The sequence below is a fragment of the Pygocentrus nattereri genome, chromosome 2 (genome assembly GCF_015220715.1).
Source record: "Pygocentrus nattereri isolate fPygNat1 chromosome 2, fPygNat1.pri, whole genome shotgun sequence".
Lineage (NCBI taxonomy): Eukaryota > Metazoa > Chordata > Actinopteri > Characiformes > Serrasalmidae > Pygocentrus > Pygocentrus nattereri.
In genome coordinates this window covers 49308163-49325792 of record NC_051212.1, presented here as the reverse complement: position 1 = coordinate 49325792, position 17630 = coordinate 49308163, and the positions used below count along the sequence as shown (strand labels likewise).

Sequence of the window (17630 nt, the reverse complement as noted above, 5' to 3'; positions counted from 1 at the left end):
TTCTCCATCTCTGTTGTTTTTGTTTTTTTTTTGTCTGCTGCAAAAAGTTTCCAAGGTCTTATGCGAGATTAGTGGGGAAAGCCTGGATGTATAGCTGTAAGAAGACACCCAGAGAGGACAAAAGGACTAACCTTCATATGCAACACGAAAGCAAAAGTGGATCATTATGTGGCCATCTGGTGCTTGCGTGTGGGGTTTGTGCATATGTGTGTGTGTTTATGAGTTGTTTGACAGCGTGTTATGAAAGTCCCAAAGGCAAGGAGGAGGACAGTATGGTATATATTCAGCCAGCCCAGGGCTAAGCCTTTCTGAATCAGAAATGCCTCCCCAGCCTGGGGTCCAGAGCTGATGGACAGGAGGCCCACCTCCACACATATACACACACACACACACTGATTCAAAGCTGGAGACCATCCCAGGAATGTCTCTACCCAGGAGGGGGTGGACTGCAGCAGGTGACAGAAGGAAAGAGTGCACCCCCCCCCCCCCCCCCCCCCACCCCCCGACCCTAACAGAGGAATGACAGAACAGAAGGGTTTGATACTATAATGTTGTTGATGTTTCTGTTGTATATCATTTCTACATCGCATTGGCTGAGTTTTGAAAAATAATTTATGTTTATTTCAACTGAATGAAAGTGCCGTCTTTTTACAGGTCTGCTACCCAACCCAAGCCAAATATTCCCTGACAAAGTAGTGTGTTTCAGGCCAGATTTGGGCCAATTATTCATGTACAATAGTCATTTCTTATACATTTATATACATTTGAAGGAATAAACCTATGTAAATTTTGCACACTGGTCATGTGCAGTGCAGAGCTTGCAATAGTATTTTGAGCTATGAAAGCTGAAAGGACTGATGAGTCCAAATCTTCTGCAATACACTGACTGTGGATGCATTCCAGGGCACTGCAAGGTGGTTTGGGTTTCTGATTTAGCAGTAAAAGTCAGGCCTGGTCAGGTCAGGTCATAAAGTCATGTGTACAGGTCAGGTTTGGGCTTCAATTTCATGCCTGTGTAGGCCTCCAAACTCTCGCTTTTTTTCTCTTCCCATCTCTATCTCTTCCTCTCTCTGCCCCCTTTCTTTCTCTCTCTGTAAGTAGTTTCCGCAATACAGTTCATTGCCTTTGTCTCTCTATTCTCTGAAGGGTCCAGGCAGCTGTGCCACCAAAGAATCATCTCGCATTCCTCGCAATTCATTCACAGCAAACAAGCAAGGGGGCTGCCTTTGGGTGTGCGTGTGTGTCTACAGCATCGTCACCAAAGCCTTGTTCCCTTCCCGCATCCCATTTTCTCACTAACTTTATACTTATCCTCTATTCTTTCCCTCTCTCACTCCCTCTCTCTCAATCTCCCTCAGTGTATTCCTTCCCTCTCCCCTGTTCATGTGTGCTGGTAATTGCCTCGTTGCGTTGGATTCCCAAGTATGATTCCCCAAAGCAAGGCTAAGTTTTCGCAAAACAAAATGCCCGCAATCACAGATTTGGCAATCTCCCGAGACCGTTATTTCAACATGTCACCCAATTGACACATGCTTTAAAAACCACAGAGCGGCTCTCCATTGGCTGGACTGGCAGCAGCCAAACATCAGTTTGATCAGTCTTATTAAAATGTGCTCTTGGGGACACCGTGAGATCTTTAACTGGCACGTCAGGCATCAAGAGCAAGGCTGCATTGCATTATGCATTGGCCAGACTGCGGACACTTGAGTGTTTTCTCCCTGCCAGCAGCAGCAGAGCTTGTCTGACAGCTTGCCTCAAGGAAACGAAAGGAAATCTCGAAGCTGTTTGACAGGATCAAGATTCCCCGTTTGATTTCCCGGCTGCTCTGGCGTTTCCAAGACTTTGGTGGCCTTCTGTTCAGGCATTCAGACCTAATTGTGCAAAGTAGCGATGTCCTGATCGGTATCTGAATTGATCAAGGACAGGTATGTTTTAATAATCTTGTATTAGCTCCAATTCCAATTCATTCTTAAGGCTGTTTTGCCCTATTGTGTTCTGTTTATGCAACTGTGGGACATGATGTGAAATCAAATCATCTACACTACATTTTCAGAAGCTAACAAGCAAGTCTGCAGTGTGGAAAATGCAAGCAACCCCTTGTATAATATCTGCACTGTGTGATGACTTTGTGAGGTATATCAGACATATTAGCACAATTTCAAATACAAAAGCTGTGCATGCTGGGTGCCATAGCCCAGTGATTTCAAAAAACAGTTCAAAAACCAAAACATATCATTTTAGGGAGCTATCCACATCCTAAAAATGAAGTGATGTTACTGCAGCATTTTAAAGTAACTGCCAGTCTTGCATATCAATTGGATTGGTTTTACCAAGTTAAATGTACTTTAAGTGTGCATAAATGTACTTGTATGGGTGTCTAACGTAAAAAGAAAGACTGGATATCTGCAGATACTCAATATTAAAGAACTGAGAGGCAAAAAAACTTGCATCTTTAATTGTAAGCCACTCTACTCTTGTATAGTCCTGAGTACAGTTATACTGAATTTAATTCCATCTTAGAACTACTCATTCCAAGCAATAGGCACTTTACAATCTACAATATCCACTTCATGAGCTACAATATAAATAGGTGTTGTCTCTCTCTAACCCCCACCAGTCCCTCTCTCTCTACCGAGCAGCGCACCTATTAGCAGGGCACCTCTGCTACAGTAGGTCGAAGAGGGCCGCACTAAGTGCCATTGAATGGAGAGGTCTGTGTGTGTTAGCGCCAGGCAGTGAGTGAGAGAGAGAAGGGCCCTATTGATTCAGGGGGCTTTTGACATGCTAATGTTCTCACTGTCAGCTTTGCCCCCCCATCCCAATCCCCCACCATCGTCCTCATCCAAGGGCCTTCAAAGAGAGGCCAGCCTCACAAAGCAAAAGGGGGGGGGTGTAGTGTGCTAGTCACTGAATGGACACCCTCGCTTTGCAAGTAACTCCTGCCTCCGCAGCAGAGCAACTGGGATGCGAAATGGACGAGGCTGCACAGGAACGGACGATATTCACACCCGCTAACTCTCCTACTCAACTGTTTTAGCACATCTAGTAGCACCGAGCCAAAACAACCGGCAACAATTGACGAGCCAAAACAAGCGAGAAACTCTCGTATGGAGAACGCATTCACTTTTTAATGATATTGTTTTTTGCCTCACACTTGGACACACACAGGATTGGGCTAATATTGACAGAGCAAAGGCTTTCCTAAGAGTTGCAGCTTTCATGCTAGTGAAGGCAGTGTGAGTCATGATGTGCGAGGGTCGGTGCACTCCTGGGGCCTGGCTACCATGTGCGCGTGTGCTTGTGCAAGTGCGTGCGCTTGAGTGTAATAGGTGCTGAGAGAGGCAAAGTGCCGCCGAGCTTTCTGATTAATGTCCGGTTGGAAATTCAAAGCGGAAAAGTGTCAACGCCACAACCGCGGTGACTGATTTACAATCTACCCACTTCTATGTTTGGCCCTTTTTTTTCTGAAACAGTACACATGCACACATTCTTCGCTAAAAGTTGCCCGGGATGGTGTGTGGGTGTTCGGTTCTCATTTAGAAAGCTCCACAGGCACGCTCGACATACGCCTTGCTCGCCTCACTGTGTCACATGTGTTAAAGGGTGGAACACGCCTTCGTAATCCTGTTAGCGGCCAGTCGCACTACAGCACTGCACATGTGCTAATTATAAAGGACATGAGGCTGGTTCCCATGGTGACTCCCATCTAGTTCACTCCACTACCATATCCGATCGCAAGCGATGAAATCTCCAAACTGTCCAGGGAGCAACTTTGTAGAGATGTATTTTCATGTCAGGAGTGTTATACTAATACTGAGATTTGGGAGTCCAGCTGGCTAAATGAGAAGCAGAATTATGAACCACAAGGGGAGGGAGGGGGTCAGAATTGCTCAGATTACAATCTAATTTCAACAGTAGGTGGTAAAAGTGGCGCTGGGATCTTATATCATTTCATATATCCATGGGGGAAGCATTCAAGTTGTTTCTGCAGAGGAATTACATTACTCATTTGATAGCATCCGATACCACACTACGGAAAAACACTATAACATTGTTCCTGCGTATTAATGTCTGCATGACCAAGTTAGCAAGAGGCATCGGCAAGACTGACGTCCATTGATGTTACACGCTGCTGCTGTCCATTCTGTCTTCACCCGAACAAAGCCATAAAGTCAAAACTAATTGCTTCCAACGACGAACCAAGTGGCTGAGTCCTAGCAGCTGGTTTTAGAGCGGTCCAGTCCACTCCAGCAGCTAAAGGTAAAGAAACAAACCCCTCCAGTCTAAGCGGGGAGAATTCAAGCCTCCATGCCTCAGCCTCTCCAAATAATTACAAGTATTAATGCCCATTGTTCAGTCAGCAGCGTTAGCCCTCCGGCATAATTACCACTATTACTCTGCATTGTAGAAACAAAGCTACCGGCCCTTAAATAATCCCATTAGTCAATCCATCTTTTCATCCGGCTGCCGCTCTCATGCACGCACTCGGGCCTAATTGACATCTGTTAACTGACGTCCTATCAGATCTCTGACAAACAGGCTCGGAAGAGGTGAGACGGAGCTTTCTCCAGGCCACTTCAGTCAGGAGTATCCCCCGTGAGGAAAATGGGAGCCTGTGTGTCGCATAGTTTTCCCACAGCATGGAGAATATTTGACTCAAAAACACTAACGTGGATAACAGTGATTGAAAGTTAGTGGGAATCATATAGCAGGGCTACATGAGCATAAAATAACAAAATCAAACTTTCATATACTGGTCTACTCTTGAGCTCACAGCTTGCAATACAGTATTAATGCTGACACTACTTCAGAAATGTAAGGTCTTAAAACAATTCCCTTGAAAAGTAATTCATAAATACAAAAAGCACAGTTTGAATTATGTATCTTGGTGATAAAAGGAAGATGCTTCATGTTTAAATACATACTATATGTACAGCTTTGTTCCTGCAGAACGATTGCAAGAATAAACTATAAGAATTAAACAGCCAAATTTGAACATATAACTATGGATCCGTGGAAAAATAATGTCCCATACCTCAGATAATATTTTCCACTTCTAGTACAAAAGTCCCCTACTGGCTTTATCTCATTTTTCACAATGTTAGCATTTTTCTGTGAGAGGATATGTACTTGATCACCTCCAATGTTTATAGGTTCAAGTGTATATGTTGAAACAGAACATGGGGAAATTTGACAAAGAGTCTCTTGAAACATAGTCGATTATACGGCGGTGAAACAGTCCAGTGTTTATATAGAGCAGATTTACCAAATGGCACTTGGACTCATTCGTGTCATTTGTCATCATAAATCAAGCTATGACGCCTTCCCAAACGCTTCATTAGTGGAAGAAAACAAGCACATTCGCTAGGTCCCACAATCCATCTGGCGTGTTTGTCTGAAGAAATTTTGGCATCGTCCTAATCAAATCCAAAGACAAAGGCACTCAGCAGCTATGGCGACTGTCAAGTTTAGTACGCCCTGCATCCATAAAACGGGTCAATGACCAGCAAAGCTCAGTCCAAAGAAAAGGATGGCTCTGGTTTTTCCCGCCGCCAATCTTGGCATGGTCCCGTTCGCACCCCCACTGACACTAACTCAGGTGACCTCTGACCCTTCTGGATGGAATCCAGCCTATAGTAAACAGCCAAGGGATTATGGTTCGGCACTCTGTGGAGGGCGGCGCTGGGCACTATAACACTAGTGATGGACACCTTGTCAAATGAACGTTGGCCTCTGGCATGGACCATGTGTGCAGAGCAACAGTTAAAAAAAACCTGGGTTAATAAGGGAGAACGAGGGGAGAGTCATTCAAGCCATGAGTCAATAAGGCTCAGGCGCATGAGGAGCAAGTCAATCAGGAGCGCAGACTCGGATATACAGATGCTCTGCTGGAGTGAATTGGCTGGCTACGCTGCTGGAATTAGCTGCTTTCACGATAGCCTTGTTATTGCGATCTAATAGAGCCAAACTGCATGCCAGTCCCTCATTTCGGGCTACTAGAATGAACTGATAATGAAGTAGAGCTGGAGAGCTGGAACTGGAAGTTTCTCATTAAGAGAGCTGGACACTGTTACCAGGATAGTTAATGGTAGCTGTCGGGCTAAAAACGGCAGACGATAAGAAAAAAAAAAAAGAAAACATGACAATATTTAGTTTATTGATTTTTGGAACAAACAGAAAGTACTAAAACAGTACTGACACAGAATCTGCAAAATGCTGGAAACCAGCAAAAACAGGCAGAAAAAAAATGAATGGCATAATCAAATGGAATAATGAGGTGGCTTGTCAGATACTTGTTTCTATGCGATTCATGTAGTTACTAAACAACTGTTGTTGTTGTTTATAGGCTTTCTGTAACTGGTCTAAATCTTTTTGAATCTGACAGCTGTTCTGTGTTCTAGAAGTACTAACGATGCCCCTGGCTCAGAAAAGTGTACTGTGACGAGTGTACAGCATGATGATAATAACAGATGGACAATAATAACATAGTGTCCATCCCTGGTGTCAACAATATGAAAAACAGACCATACTGTTGGACACAAATAGAAAATTCTATAGTCACTAGGGTGACATTAGTGGATATTAGTGGAAAAGTCAGATCTTGTACCAAAAATGTGCTAAGATAGATCAGAAATCAGTGCTAACGGTAGAACTGATGTGTCCAGGCCCACCTGGACTCAGCTCCACTCCTCCACCCTTCCGGTTGCTGTGTACTTCAGACAGACTCAGACCCACCATCCATCCATCAGCCCATGACAACTGAAGGACTGGGAGTTGTTGAGGGCATTTCCGCACAGGAAGACCCGACCATGATAGACAGGACGGGGTCAAGGAGAACGCACACACATGTGCCAATGAGCGCACACATACACATTCACCCACAGCAAACAACAGGACTTTGACAGTGACAAGCACCCGAAATGGTGACTGGGCGGTAATGGGGCTAAATTTAATTCGTTACATTTAGATTTAGAATGTATGCAGGGCCATTCAAGACGTTTAAGCATGTAATTCTATTCGGTTAACTATCTCATTTAAATTTCAATGTGGAAATGATTCTGCACAGCCTGCTGCATTGATCATGGATTGAAAAGAATGGGATGAGCATCCCCCCACCCCCCCACCACCCCCTTCAGAAGGGAAGGGAACACTATTGTCTACACAAGTTTGCTGGCTTTGCATTTCATGGACGTTCAGCATATGCAAATGACGTATCTGTTTGATATCAAAGGGCATCTCTCTTCTACTTTCTCTCTATCGCTCTCTCTCTCTCTCTCTCTCTCTCTCACTCTCTCTCCCTCCTTTTTACCCGAGACAGCTGACGGCACATTCACTGTCCAGCGCAGAAGCCCTGGATGGAGAACTGAAGGGGATTGTGACAGGAATCAACATATGCGCTTGCCATCAAAAGCACAAAAAAGGGGGAAGCGATGAATATTCATGGCGTGGAGCGTTTAGAGCGGACGAAGGCTATTGTTTGCCGGAGAAAAAGAGCAGTAACAACAACACACAGCTGAGGCTGATGATGAACCCCACACACCTGCTCATAATTATGACAGGACTGAGATAAACATGCTAGCTTTTTCTAATTAGACACACACATACAGAGCACACTGCATACTGCACGCACGCACACACTGGACCACTAATACTCAAACAGAGACAGTGCTTCAGCCATTCAGCCACTCGCTTTGACACTTGGAAAGTCAGAAATCAATACGGTTCATTAAGTGCCCCAATTTGGTCAATGTGTGATTAAAACTTCAATTCACTTTTGCACCGCAAGTGGAAACGAGTTGAAACACTCTATCAATTTGGTCTTCACACATAAATAATGCTTTTAGGCAGGGGTGTCCAAACAGGCCAGTGTGGATGTAGGTTTTCACTCCAACAAAGCAGGAGGTCACCTGATGAAATGTTAGAAGACTAAGACTAACTGATTAAACCACACCGGCCCTTTGCAGATAAAACTGGACCGCCCCACTTTAAAGGAATACTCCATGCCAAAGCAACTGCCTACCATCTTCAAGTATACGTTTTGAGTGTTTTTAGGTGTTTATTTACCTTTTAAGTACAGGCAAAGGCATCAAAATTGTGGCTATCAACTGTATCAGATTAAGTATTTAGAGAAAAGGTTAAAAAAAGGCTGCAATATTTCTTTTAAATCACTGTCCCATGACAAAAGCCTTTTCTTCTACCTAAAACACAGTGCTAATAAAAAAACTCCCCAAAGGTTCCAGAGTTCTTTAGGGTTGTTAAAGGAAAACCATTTTTCAGTTTCAGTTTTCTGCCAATCTGAAAAGTTCACTTCCACTCTCCAAGATATCACATACCTAAAGGGCAGTTTTCTTATTATACCAATATCTGCAACTCCATTTTGGCTAAAATGTCAATTTTAAGGGCATGGTGCCTCAGACTGTTCCTGTTCCACTCTCTATAATTCATTTTTAGAATATCCTGGTTCCAAACCTGAAGTGCATGAAAACAGAGCTTCAGCCGACTCAAAAAATGGACCACAGCTACGGTTATATTGCTGGCTGGCCTGTATTTGCTATGTTGAACACACACCCACGAGTTGGCCTGGATATGGAAGAAAACTCTTACCATTACATTTTGGGTCTATAACAGCAGGGGTGCTTTTCTAATACTAACAGCTGGCGACCATCACACCAAACGCTGCCCAACTTCCCAAAAGGCATTTGCCCATTTCAAACACATCCAGCGTTTCTCCCTAACTATTTCCCAGCACATGAGCAACGAAAGCGACAAATTCTCACAAAGAAGAGAAAGGCGCAAATCCCCGGGCTGCACCTTCCTCTTGCCTCCATTCACATTTAAAGAGCTGGTGGATTTTTTACGCTTCCCTTGGCCCTATCTCTTGCTCGCCCTATTTCCAGACCTGCCCCGGCTCAGGCGCAGCTGTCAAAATTTTGACGTCTTAATCAGTCTCGGCCATGACCCCAGTCTCAGAGTGGGCGTAGGGGGGGGACACCCCTGACCCCGTCTAGTGTTCCTCTTCTCCTGCTCCCTCCCGTCCCGAGACCCCAACACCCCAACAATCAGCCAAAGGGTGCCATTGACGCCTTCTGGGCTATGAGGCTTGTATCCCTTATTCTCAATGGGCTTTTTTTGTCACGAGGCGTCCAAGACACCCCATTGAGAATGTGCTCTCCCCCTCTTCTATATGCCTCACATTGAAGGTGAACCCATATCTCCCCCCCCTTTATCCAGCCTACACACATGGGCTTATTAAGAAGACACTGACACTCATCTCCAGGCTGGGAGAGTGAGCCACCTTTTGAACTTTCCATAATAGGGATGCGACTGCCTGTTGCCTGGTTGAAGACAACATCTGATGGGTTAATCCACCACGGATGCCTGGGCCACAATACAGAGTTAATGAAAATAGCAAAGAATGCTGGGTCTCCAGCAAAGCAGCTTGGAGACCCATCTTCTACAAAAGATCTTCCAACACCTCATAAAACCTGACTGAACAGAAATATATATTTTTACTACATTTTGTGCTACAAAAATATTAAATGGGGCCAAAATCAGACAGTATGTATGTGTTCGTAGAGCTGCATAAATTAAAAAAGATGTGTTCCATATCGGGCTTTTGGAGTTGGACTTGTAATTTGCGATAGTGGTGGTTGCCAACACATACGATATCCCAGTGGTATAAAAACACTGCCTAACTCCATTTCAGAGAGTAATAAAGTCATTATCTCAAACTGTGAAGTGATTTAGAATTTTCCGCTAAATGTCTATATGGAAACGACCTTCAGCATCCAGTGAATTATGGCACCGTTTCCTTTGTTTCACCACAGCTGTGAAGCACTAGAACCCAGAGAGAAAGAGAGAGGGTGAGGGAGGGAGACAGAAAGAGACCAAAAGAGCGAGAAAACTGAAACCCAGTTGCTGTCACCTTGCTCCTCCAATAAAAGACTCGCTAAAAGAAAGCTGGCCGTTCTTTTAAAACAACTTGTCTAGTGTACCCCCTCGAGCAGCCACCCATATACACACAGACACTGAAAGATCGCCCACAGAGGCAGCTCTATCCCCCATCCCAAAACCCCACAGGAGCCCTAAATTACACCCCGTATTTGTCATGCAATTAGCCTGCTGAGATAGCCCTCATAAATAACCGGCAGTGGACTGGCTAGCATGCCGTTTATCACCCGTGCACAAGCAGTGACCCTCTCCTGGACCAGACGCTTTTTACAGGGAGGTTACAGAGACAGAGGGGCTGTTCCCAAACTGTCTGCCTGTCCTCGCCTCTCCCCTTCATCTGCACTGACCCCTGCTTCACCCGGACATTGTGTGTAGCCCTTCAGAGCCCTTTGGCCCAGTCATGGACAGTGAGAACCAAATGCAAAACTGAGATAGCGCAGAATGGCCTCACTGTGACACATACCACATAGTTTATCTGGCCTACTCTTTCTTCTCTCTCTCTCTTTCTCTCTCTCTCTGTTTGCCCTCTCCTTGCACCGAAACAATCTCTCACCTTGAAAAAGAGCACGCGAGAGAGAGATCGAACCAACGATCTAATTAAAGTGCATACCACAGACGTACGCCACACGGCTGCCGCTCGAACAAAAACAATTAGTGCTAGCGCTCCTCGCTCACAAATCCGCAGGGAGGTGTTCTGATATCAAACAGAGCGATCCGTAATCACCAGCAGGCCCCCTGACCTGCAACAGCCGCGTAATCCGCCAAGCTCTGCTGAGTGTCCAGCTGTCTATATCAGGGTAAACTTTTAACATTTCCCAGTGAGAAAACGCAGCACGCCAACGCTCCAAACAGACCAATGTTTTGCCTTTTCTTCCTCACCTAGAAATTGTAAACTGCCATATCACTGCTATACTCCCTTTTCTGAGGAGTGGGTAACAAATGGAACACGTGTGGGACATGGAGATCAAGGAATATGTGGCTCTCCATATGAAGCACAGGCCTACAATAATCAATCAACTAACATCTTGTTTACTTAAAAACAAAAGTGCTCTATGATGCTTTATGATGTTCGTGTTCATGAAATGGCTTCTATTGTTTCCCTGCACCACAAAAGAAGAAGTTGCTCATTACACAGACAGAACTTTGAATGATGGGGACAGGCACAGTGAGAAGAAAGGTATAAGCAGAAAGCATGAGAGCTTGATTAATTGAACAAAGGTCTATTGATGAATCCATTTCAGATGATTAGCTGCCTTAACTAAGCACCTGCAAAACAAAGAATGACCCAGAGCCCCTGGAAAACGTACAAAAGAAGCTACCAAATCCCTTACCTTGGCAGGCTCCTGTTCGCTCCTCAAAACCTGGGTTGCACAGGCAGTTTCCAATAGGAACCAGCCATTCACCATCTGCCCCACAATACATCTTGGGCACTTCCCGCTCTTCCGAGTTGTCCACACAGGACCCACGTACCTCTACCAGCGAAGAGGTGTCTGCCCCAGTGGTGGTGTCTGGGAACTGGGCCAGATTGCGCACGGTCAGAGGGCACTTCTTGTAAAAGATCCGCACGGACACCAGGGCGATGCACGCTCCCACATCCTGGAAGGCCAGATAGAAGCCCTTTCGGGTCAAAACACCCACATCCCGCACCTCTGTGTTCAGCTTCATAATGCGGTCGCCAATGTCCACCTGAGTGAAACTCTCATCAGCGGCAATGGTATCGATTTTGCTGAACTGGTTCTCGCGGATGTAGCGCTCCTTATCATTGTTGGACTCGTAGTAGTAGAGGTTGAAGGTCTCTTTGCAGGTGCCCATGACTCCCGGGAGGCTGTTGCAGTCACGCAGCGTGAATTTGATCTCGATGTACACGCGCTGGGCACCGCCACGTGCGATCCAGTCCGTCCGCAGCCAGTTGTTCTGGCTGGGCTCCATGACATTGCACACCTGGTACGTCCGGATGGGCGTGTTCTTCTCATCCATGATGCTCACCTCTTCCCACTGACAGAGATAGTGAGTGAGAGAGAGAGAGAGAGAGAGAGAGAGAGAGAGAGAGAGAGAGATTCAGATATAGAGCCCTTTATCTCAGCAGGTGCCCTACATCCTACACACGCAGACTGGAAGAGAGTCTAACTGCACAGCTGCATTGACTTGCATTGATTACTTTCTGATGATGAGAATTTAATCACGCATCTGCTGTGTTTCTGCCATCCCGTCAGCTGTGCGCTCTCCAGAATAAGAGCATTTTGAAAAGTATACTTTCAAAGCACCATCGTCTAAGCTGATGGATTCAACTGTTTGGAAACATTCTGGCCTCTCCGGGCTCTTGAGGGAGCCACAGAGGAAAGGAAATGTTGGAGAAGATTTGTGTTTGACAGCACAACTTGAAATCTGGAACTACTCAAGGCTATGTCAAGCGCCCATTATATCTATATACAACTGAGCCCAAACTTGCATTAGCAAAGGTGTTTCTGGAGAGTGCTTTAAAGACTTGGACCTTTTTCTGGACATCAATATTTAATCCTCTTTTTTAAATTGTTTGGGGAGACAGGCGATGTTAACCTAGCAGTGGTGAGAAATTACAGTTTCAGAAACTTTGGACACTCCTCTCTTAAACTACACTTGACACTCCACTATTAAATGTTGCATTACGCGGTTGAAAATAGTGTCCATGTATGTTTTTAATATGGACAGCCTCTGTTTTCTTGAAGGCATTTTCTCTTGTGCCCAGACACTGTAAGTTTACTGCGCACAAGTGCTAAAGCTGTGACATAATAACATTTTTTAGAGAGTCGCTCGCTGGTGAGGGAGTTAAACAAAACGGCTCTCAAAAAGCCTGTCAAGATTCATGACCCTTTCTCTTTTACTTTTTGAATAGCACCATCTAAGGTGTCAGAAACCGTCGAAGCTGAACCAGAGTTCACAATCAGGCCTGAACGCAGCTACACAAAGAATTGAGCTGAAGTTCTCAGTGTGGTGCAGTTAACCAAAATAGCCGATCAAATGAGGGACCGTGATTCAGGTCAGACACTGCTACGTCTATACAAATAGGTCATTCCAATAGAAATGCATTGGAGATAAATCCATTATGTCTACAAGCCCAGTGCCAGTCAACTACTGTATACCCTGACTAGCATCAATACATAAAGACAATTCACTGTTAGTTCTAACTGACCTCAAATTCAGACACAGGGGTGGGCAAGGAACTAACAGCAGATGCTTGATATAAACTCACAGTGGCCTACAACGACCACTGTAGCGTAGGGGGATCCTTCATAATAGCCATTATGTGAAATTAAAATACTAGCTCCTTGTCATAAAAGAGATTTTTTTTCCCTCCCCATTTTCCTTCTGGTGTGCAGAAGCCTTTAATTTGTTGAAACTGCTTTCTGTAAAGGATGGATGTAAACCGGAACAGGCCTATGTCAGAATCCGCGCCTGCGGTACTTGCTTCTAGAAAAGAGCTTTCAGCGACTTTTTCGGAGGCTCTTGGCACGCTGCGGCGCTCTGAAACAACTCAAATCATCATCTGTTTTTATTCAGCACGAAAGACTGACGGCGCATTTCCGCAAAGGGGGAAAAAACCCCACAATAAAGCACTTCTTGTTGACTCTTTGGCAGTTTCCCTTCATAATATGATCGCCTGAAACCAACAAATATTCTTTTCTCCTTTGTGACTCTTCGTTGGAAGCACTTACCCCTCCCTCTGCCGGACTCGCCACCCATTTCAGCTCGCCCTGCACCGTCCTGGAGTCCAGCAACGTTACTGCAGACAGAGAAGAAAGCAGACAGGAGAGATAAGAAGGTGAAAAAATTAGACGGATAAATAAGAAAACGAGGGCTGAGGAACCTCAGCGCCTTCGCTTAGGAGCCGTATTTATGAGTGTAGTTTATGCGGCTATTAGCTCGGCCCGGCCAGTTCCTCCAACTGCGGGCAGGCCTCAGGAGCCTTGTTTTGGGGGTTCTTTTTTCTTCCCCCCTCTTCTCCTCCAGCCCTATATGAAATACGGCTCTGTTGCATGAAAGCTGTAACTATAGACAGCAAAATTCCCAGTGATGAATGAACACCCAGCTTTTTTAGATCCAAATGACTACGAATGAAGACTTCAGCCCTGTGGTTCACTATTGCAAAAGACTCAACACAGGTCATGTAAATTTGCTGTAACCTGGTGTTCTTGGATCTGCATAATTAAAGAAATGCAAAATCTGACAAATAAACATTAAATACTTTCTGAAACCCACAACAGCAGGTACACCCTTAAAAACCGAGCAGCCACAAAGGGTTCTCTGAAATGGATTTGTGAGGTGTGAAGAACCTTTTAAAGGTTTAAGGAACCTCCACACGATGGTCTGGAACCTCTGCATTGCGTGGAGGTTCTTTAAAACTTCAAAAAATGTTCTCCACACTCACGTCTCACGTACGAAAAAGGTTCTCGCCACTCAAAGGTTCTTCAGGGAACCGAAAGTTCTACGGCATCACACAAAGAATCCTTCTGTGCGTTAGACCACCTTGCGGTATTACAACGAAACATATAACCTAAGCACGAATATCTGCCTCGGAAAACTAAACCCTGCCCTGTGAGGCTATTTTAAATCCACTTTTTGGAGGTGGTCAGCAACGTTACGGGAAAATAGACCCCAGCATCTCGGTTAACTGTCCTAAAGCTAACGCTATATTAGAGGATTTTCTCCTAAAACCCTTCGCGAATTCTTTACATAACACGGACTAGTTACACAGCATATTAATGTCCAAGCGGTGGCTAAATTAACGCTACACGATGCTTCCAATTCGCCAGCTTCTTGTTCGAACTTTTCCGTTCCACCTTAAATAGTGCAGCCGTTGCATTCTGGCGCCTGAGAATATAGAACCAGAACGTAACTGCTGCACCATTTAAGGTGGAACGGGAAGATTCAAACAAGACGGGTTCAGCTTCGTGAGCTCGCGCGGCGTTTCAGTTTTGCTGAGGTAACTTGTTTGGTGTCGCCAGTTAACCGTCAGAAAAATAGCGAGAGTCGTCGTTTAACGTTAACTGCTTAAAAATTTGTTTCACCCACACAGAAAAAAAATGAAGTAACCTATAAAGGAAGAAACTGACTATAGTTAGGTTAATATAATACAGATTTATAGCTCACTTCGGTGGCCTTCCGTTAGATGAACGCTTCGAGTTACACAAATTAGCCGTTTAACCGACGTTTCTCTCAGGAAAAAAAAACGTTAGCCAGCCAAACTGACCAAATTAACTAGTTAACGGCTCGGAAACCCACTTACTTTCATCCTTCGCTCGTTAAAAGGCACCAGTACGCACCGAACATTCCCAATTATCGTTTTTCTCTCCGGCAGAACAAAATAAAACACTTCGTTTCCAGAGATGGGGAATTTTTCTTTCCGCGCGCGCGCAGCGTAAACATAAACACAAACACCAACAACTTCCAACGGTCATCCCGCTGTTCGGTTCGGCTTCATCTCCGCCGTCCTTACCTTCGTTCGGAGGATAAACCCGCGCACTTGATGCTCTCTTAAATATCCACAAAAGAGATATGAACGCGATGGCGGCCGTCCGTGTCATTTTTTTTTTAAATATATAAATTATTGTTATTATATTTTCCGTCTCGTGCCGTGCGTGTTTCTCTCCCCTTCGCTCCGCGAGCGGACCGAAGTTGTGTCTGTCTTTATCCCTGTGGAGTAAAGAGTGACGGCTCAAACACACACACACACACACACACACACACACACGCACACGCACACACACACACACACACACACACACACACACACGTTCGGCCAATGAGGGGGGCGGATCTGACAGCGAAGCCTTTTTTTCCCACCCGTATTCCAAACACGATACCAAGCCCCGCCCATTTTCTGGGATTGGCCTGTGATTGGCTAGCTTGTCCTTGTCAACAGAGCACTGCCTACAAGAGCGCGTTACTTGACTTTTTTCTTTCTTTCTTTAATCTCTCTTTCTTTTGATATATTCTAAGGATGCGTCTCGTTCTTTCACTTGCTTTTAATGATCTTACTCTCTATATTAATACCTGACTTAAAATATTATTGAATGATCTTTATTTCATGTAGTCCTGCTAGTTATCATAATCATGATATCATATTTTTAAAGGATGGGATTTGGTTATCATAACAGATTACATGCAAAATCCGCAGTTTTATTATTATCGTTATTTTCCTTTATGCGAACGCCGTAATTCCAGAAAAAACATGACTAGCCAATCCAAGCGCAGGAGGGCGGGGCTTCTCGGAATACAGGTGGTTTGTTTTAAAGCGTGGCTCTTATTGTTATGCTTTATACGTAGGTTCGTTTACGACATTCTGTATAGGTAACCTTAAAAAGTGGTTCTTTAAGGGTTCTTTACTCAGTGGTTATGCACAAAACTGTCGCTATTTGAATGCATAAATGGCTCTTTGCATGGTTAGGTGTCTCCCAGCTGTGATATGAACGTTGTATATATATAGTTATTTAAAGAATCTTTTCAAACATTAATTTTAATAGCAAAAAAGAGGCATCAAAAAAGGGTTCCGCTACTGTTATAAGCCAGAAACCCTGTGTGTAAACAGAAAACATGAAAAAGTTTTTATTTTAACATTTCATTTCATGAGTTTGCTCTACAGCTCGGCTGGCTTGAAGAGGTAAAAGAACTCAAAGCCTGTCTTTTAGACGCTGAAGGTGAAGTTTGGCTCTCGCTACACGTGAAAGCGACAGATAGAGAGAGAAAGAAAGTGACTCCGTCATAAAAACTAAATCTGAATTTCTGTTTGTGTTGTCAGTCGGTTTGGCTGGTAGGCTGAATGTAAAAGTGGACGTGACTGCTCCTGTTCTATGAGAGAGGTCTCAGTGCGCCCCCTGCCGTCCGCTTTAATCTTTGGTCAGTATTCCTCACTGTAACTCGTGTCTTTTGATATTAATCTCCTTTGTAATGCATAAGAAGCGAAGTACGTTCACAGAACCGCGTGCTACATCTTTCATATATTTCTATAAGGTACCAAGACTACAGCAAAGGGAACTGTAAATGGTGCCTCTGTGAGGGTATGTGCACTTTTGAAGGAGGAAAAGGGGCCAAACTGACCCTATTGTCCTCCTTTCAATCTCCCTCTTCCCTTCGTGGTCCACCCGCGCTTAACGACCCTCGGCTGTCAATCAAGCATTGAGGCCACGCCCACTTTCCAGGCCTTTCCATCACAGGAGTCTATCAATAGTAGCAGATGTTTACAGAGCGCAGATTCCACTGATATGCTTACCGATGTGCCTTCTGTCCACTGTCCAGTGTCCAGTGATTGAATGGTAACCGTCTTTGGTCCGAGGAGCTATTACAAGCCATGGGATTGGCCATAAGGGAATATAGTAGCAGAACAATGCAAGAACATCAAGGCTAGTCCGGCTATGTGCTACTGTTGGTCATGTTCTAAAGCTTTAAAATGTATAAATTGTAGTAGTTTGGAGTCTCACAGCAACAGGGAGTCCTAATAATGCAATAATGGTGAGCAGGCTAAAGTAAATACTGCTTTTTGTTGGCTGTTTTGCCGTAATAGCACAGAGGTTGAATGCTCCTCGGTATCAGAGCGCAGCGCTAAAACGTCAATACTTCAGCTGTGAAGTGTTCACACTGAATACGAGCCAGAATATCAATGAGAAACCAAACGCTAGCTTAAAAAACACTGTCTTAAATGGATA

At 44.6% G+C, this 17630-nt stretch overlaps 1 protein-coding gene across 4 annotated transcripts in view; it reads right to left on the bottom strand.

Moving 5' to 3' along the window:
• Positions 1 to 15637, bottom strand: part of epha4a (eph receptor A4a) — a 43076-nt gene extending 27439 nt beyond the window's left edge. The window contains exons 1-3 of one of the 4 annotated variants that reach the window (XM_037547375.1): positions 15425 to 15637; positions 13644 to 13711; positions 11283 to 11946 (exon numbers count right to left, since the gene is read on the bottom strand). In XM_037547375.1, the coding sequence (XP_037403272.1) occupies positions 11283 to 11946; positions 13644 to 13711; positions 15425 to 15512 (820 nt within the window). In that variant the 5' untranslated portion in view covers positions 15513 to 15637. Of the gene's footprint in view, positions 1 to 11282; positions 11947 to 13643; positions 13712 to 15214; positions 15233 to 15424 lie in introns of those variants that run through there. The other 3 variants (XM_017719584.2, XM_017719585.2, XM_017719586.2) reach the window with 3 other exon arrangements.
• Positions 15638 to 17630: the final 1993 nt, after the last annotated feature.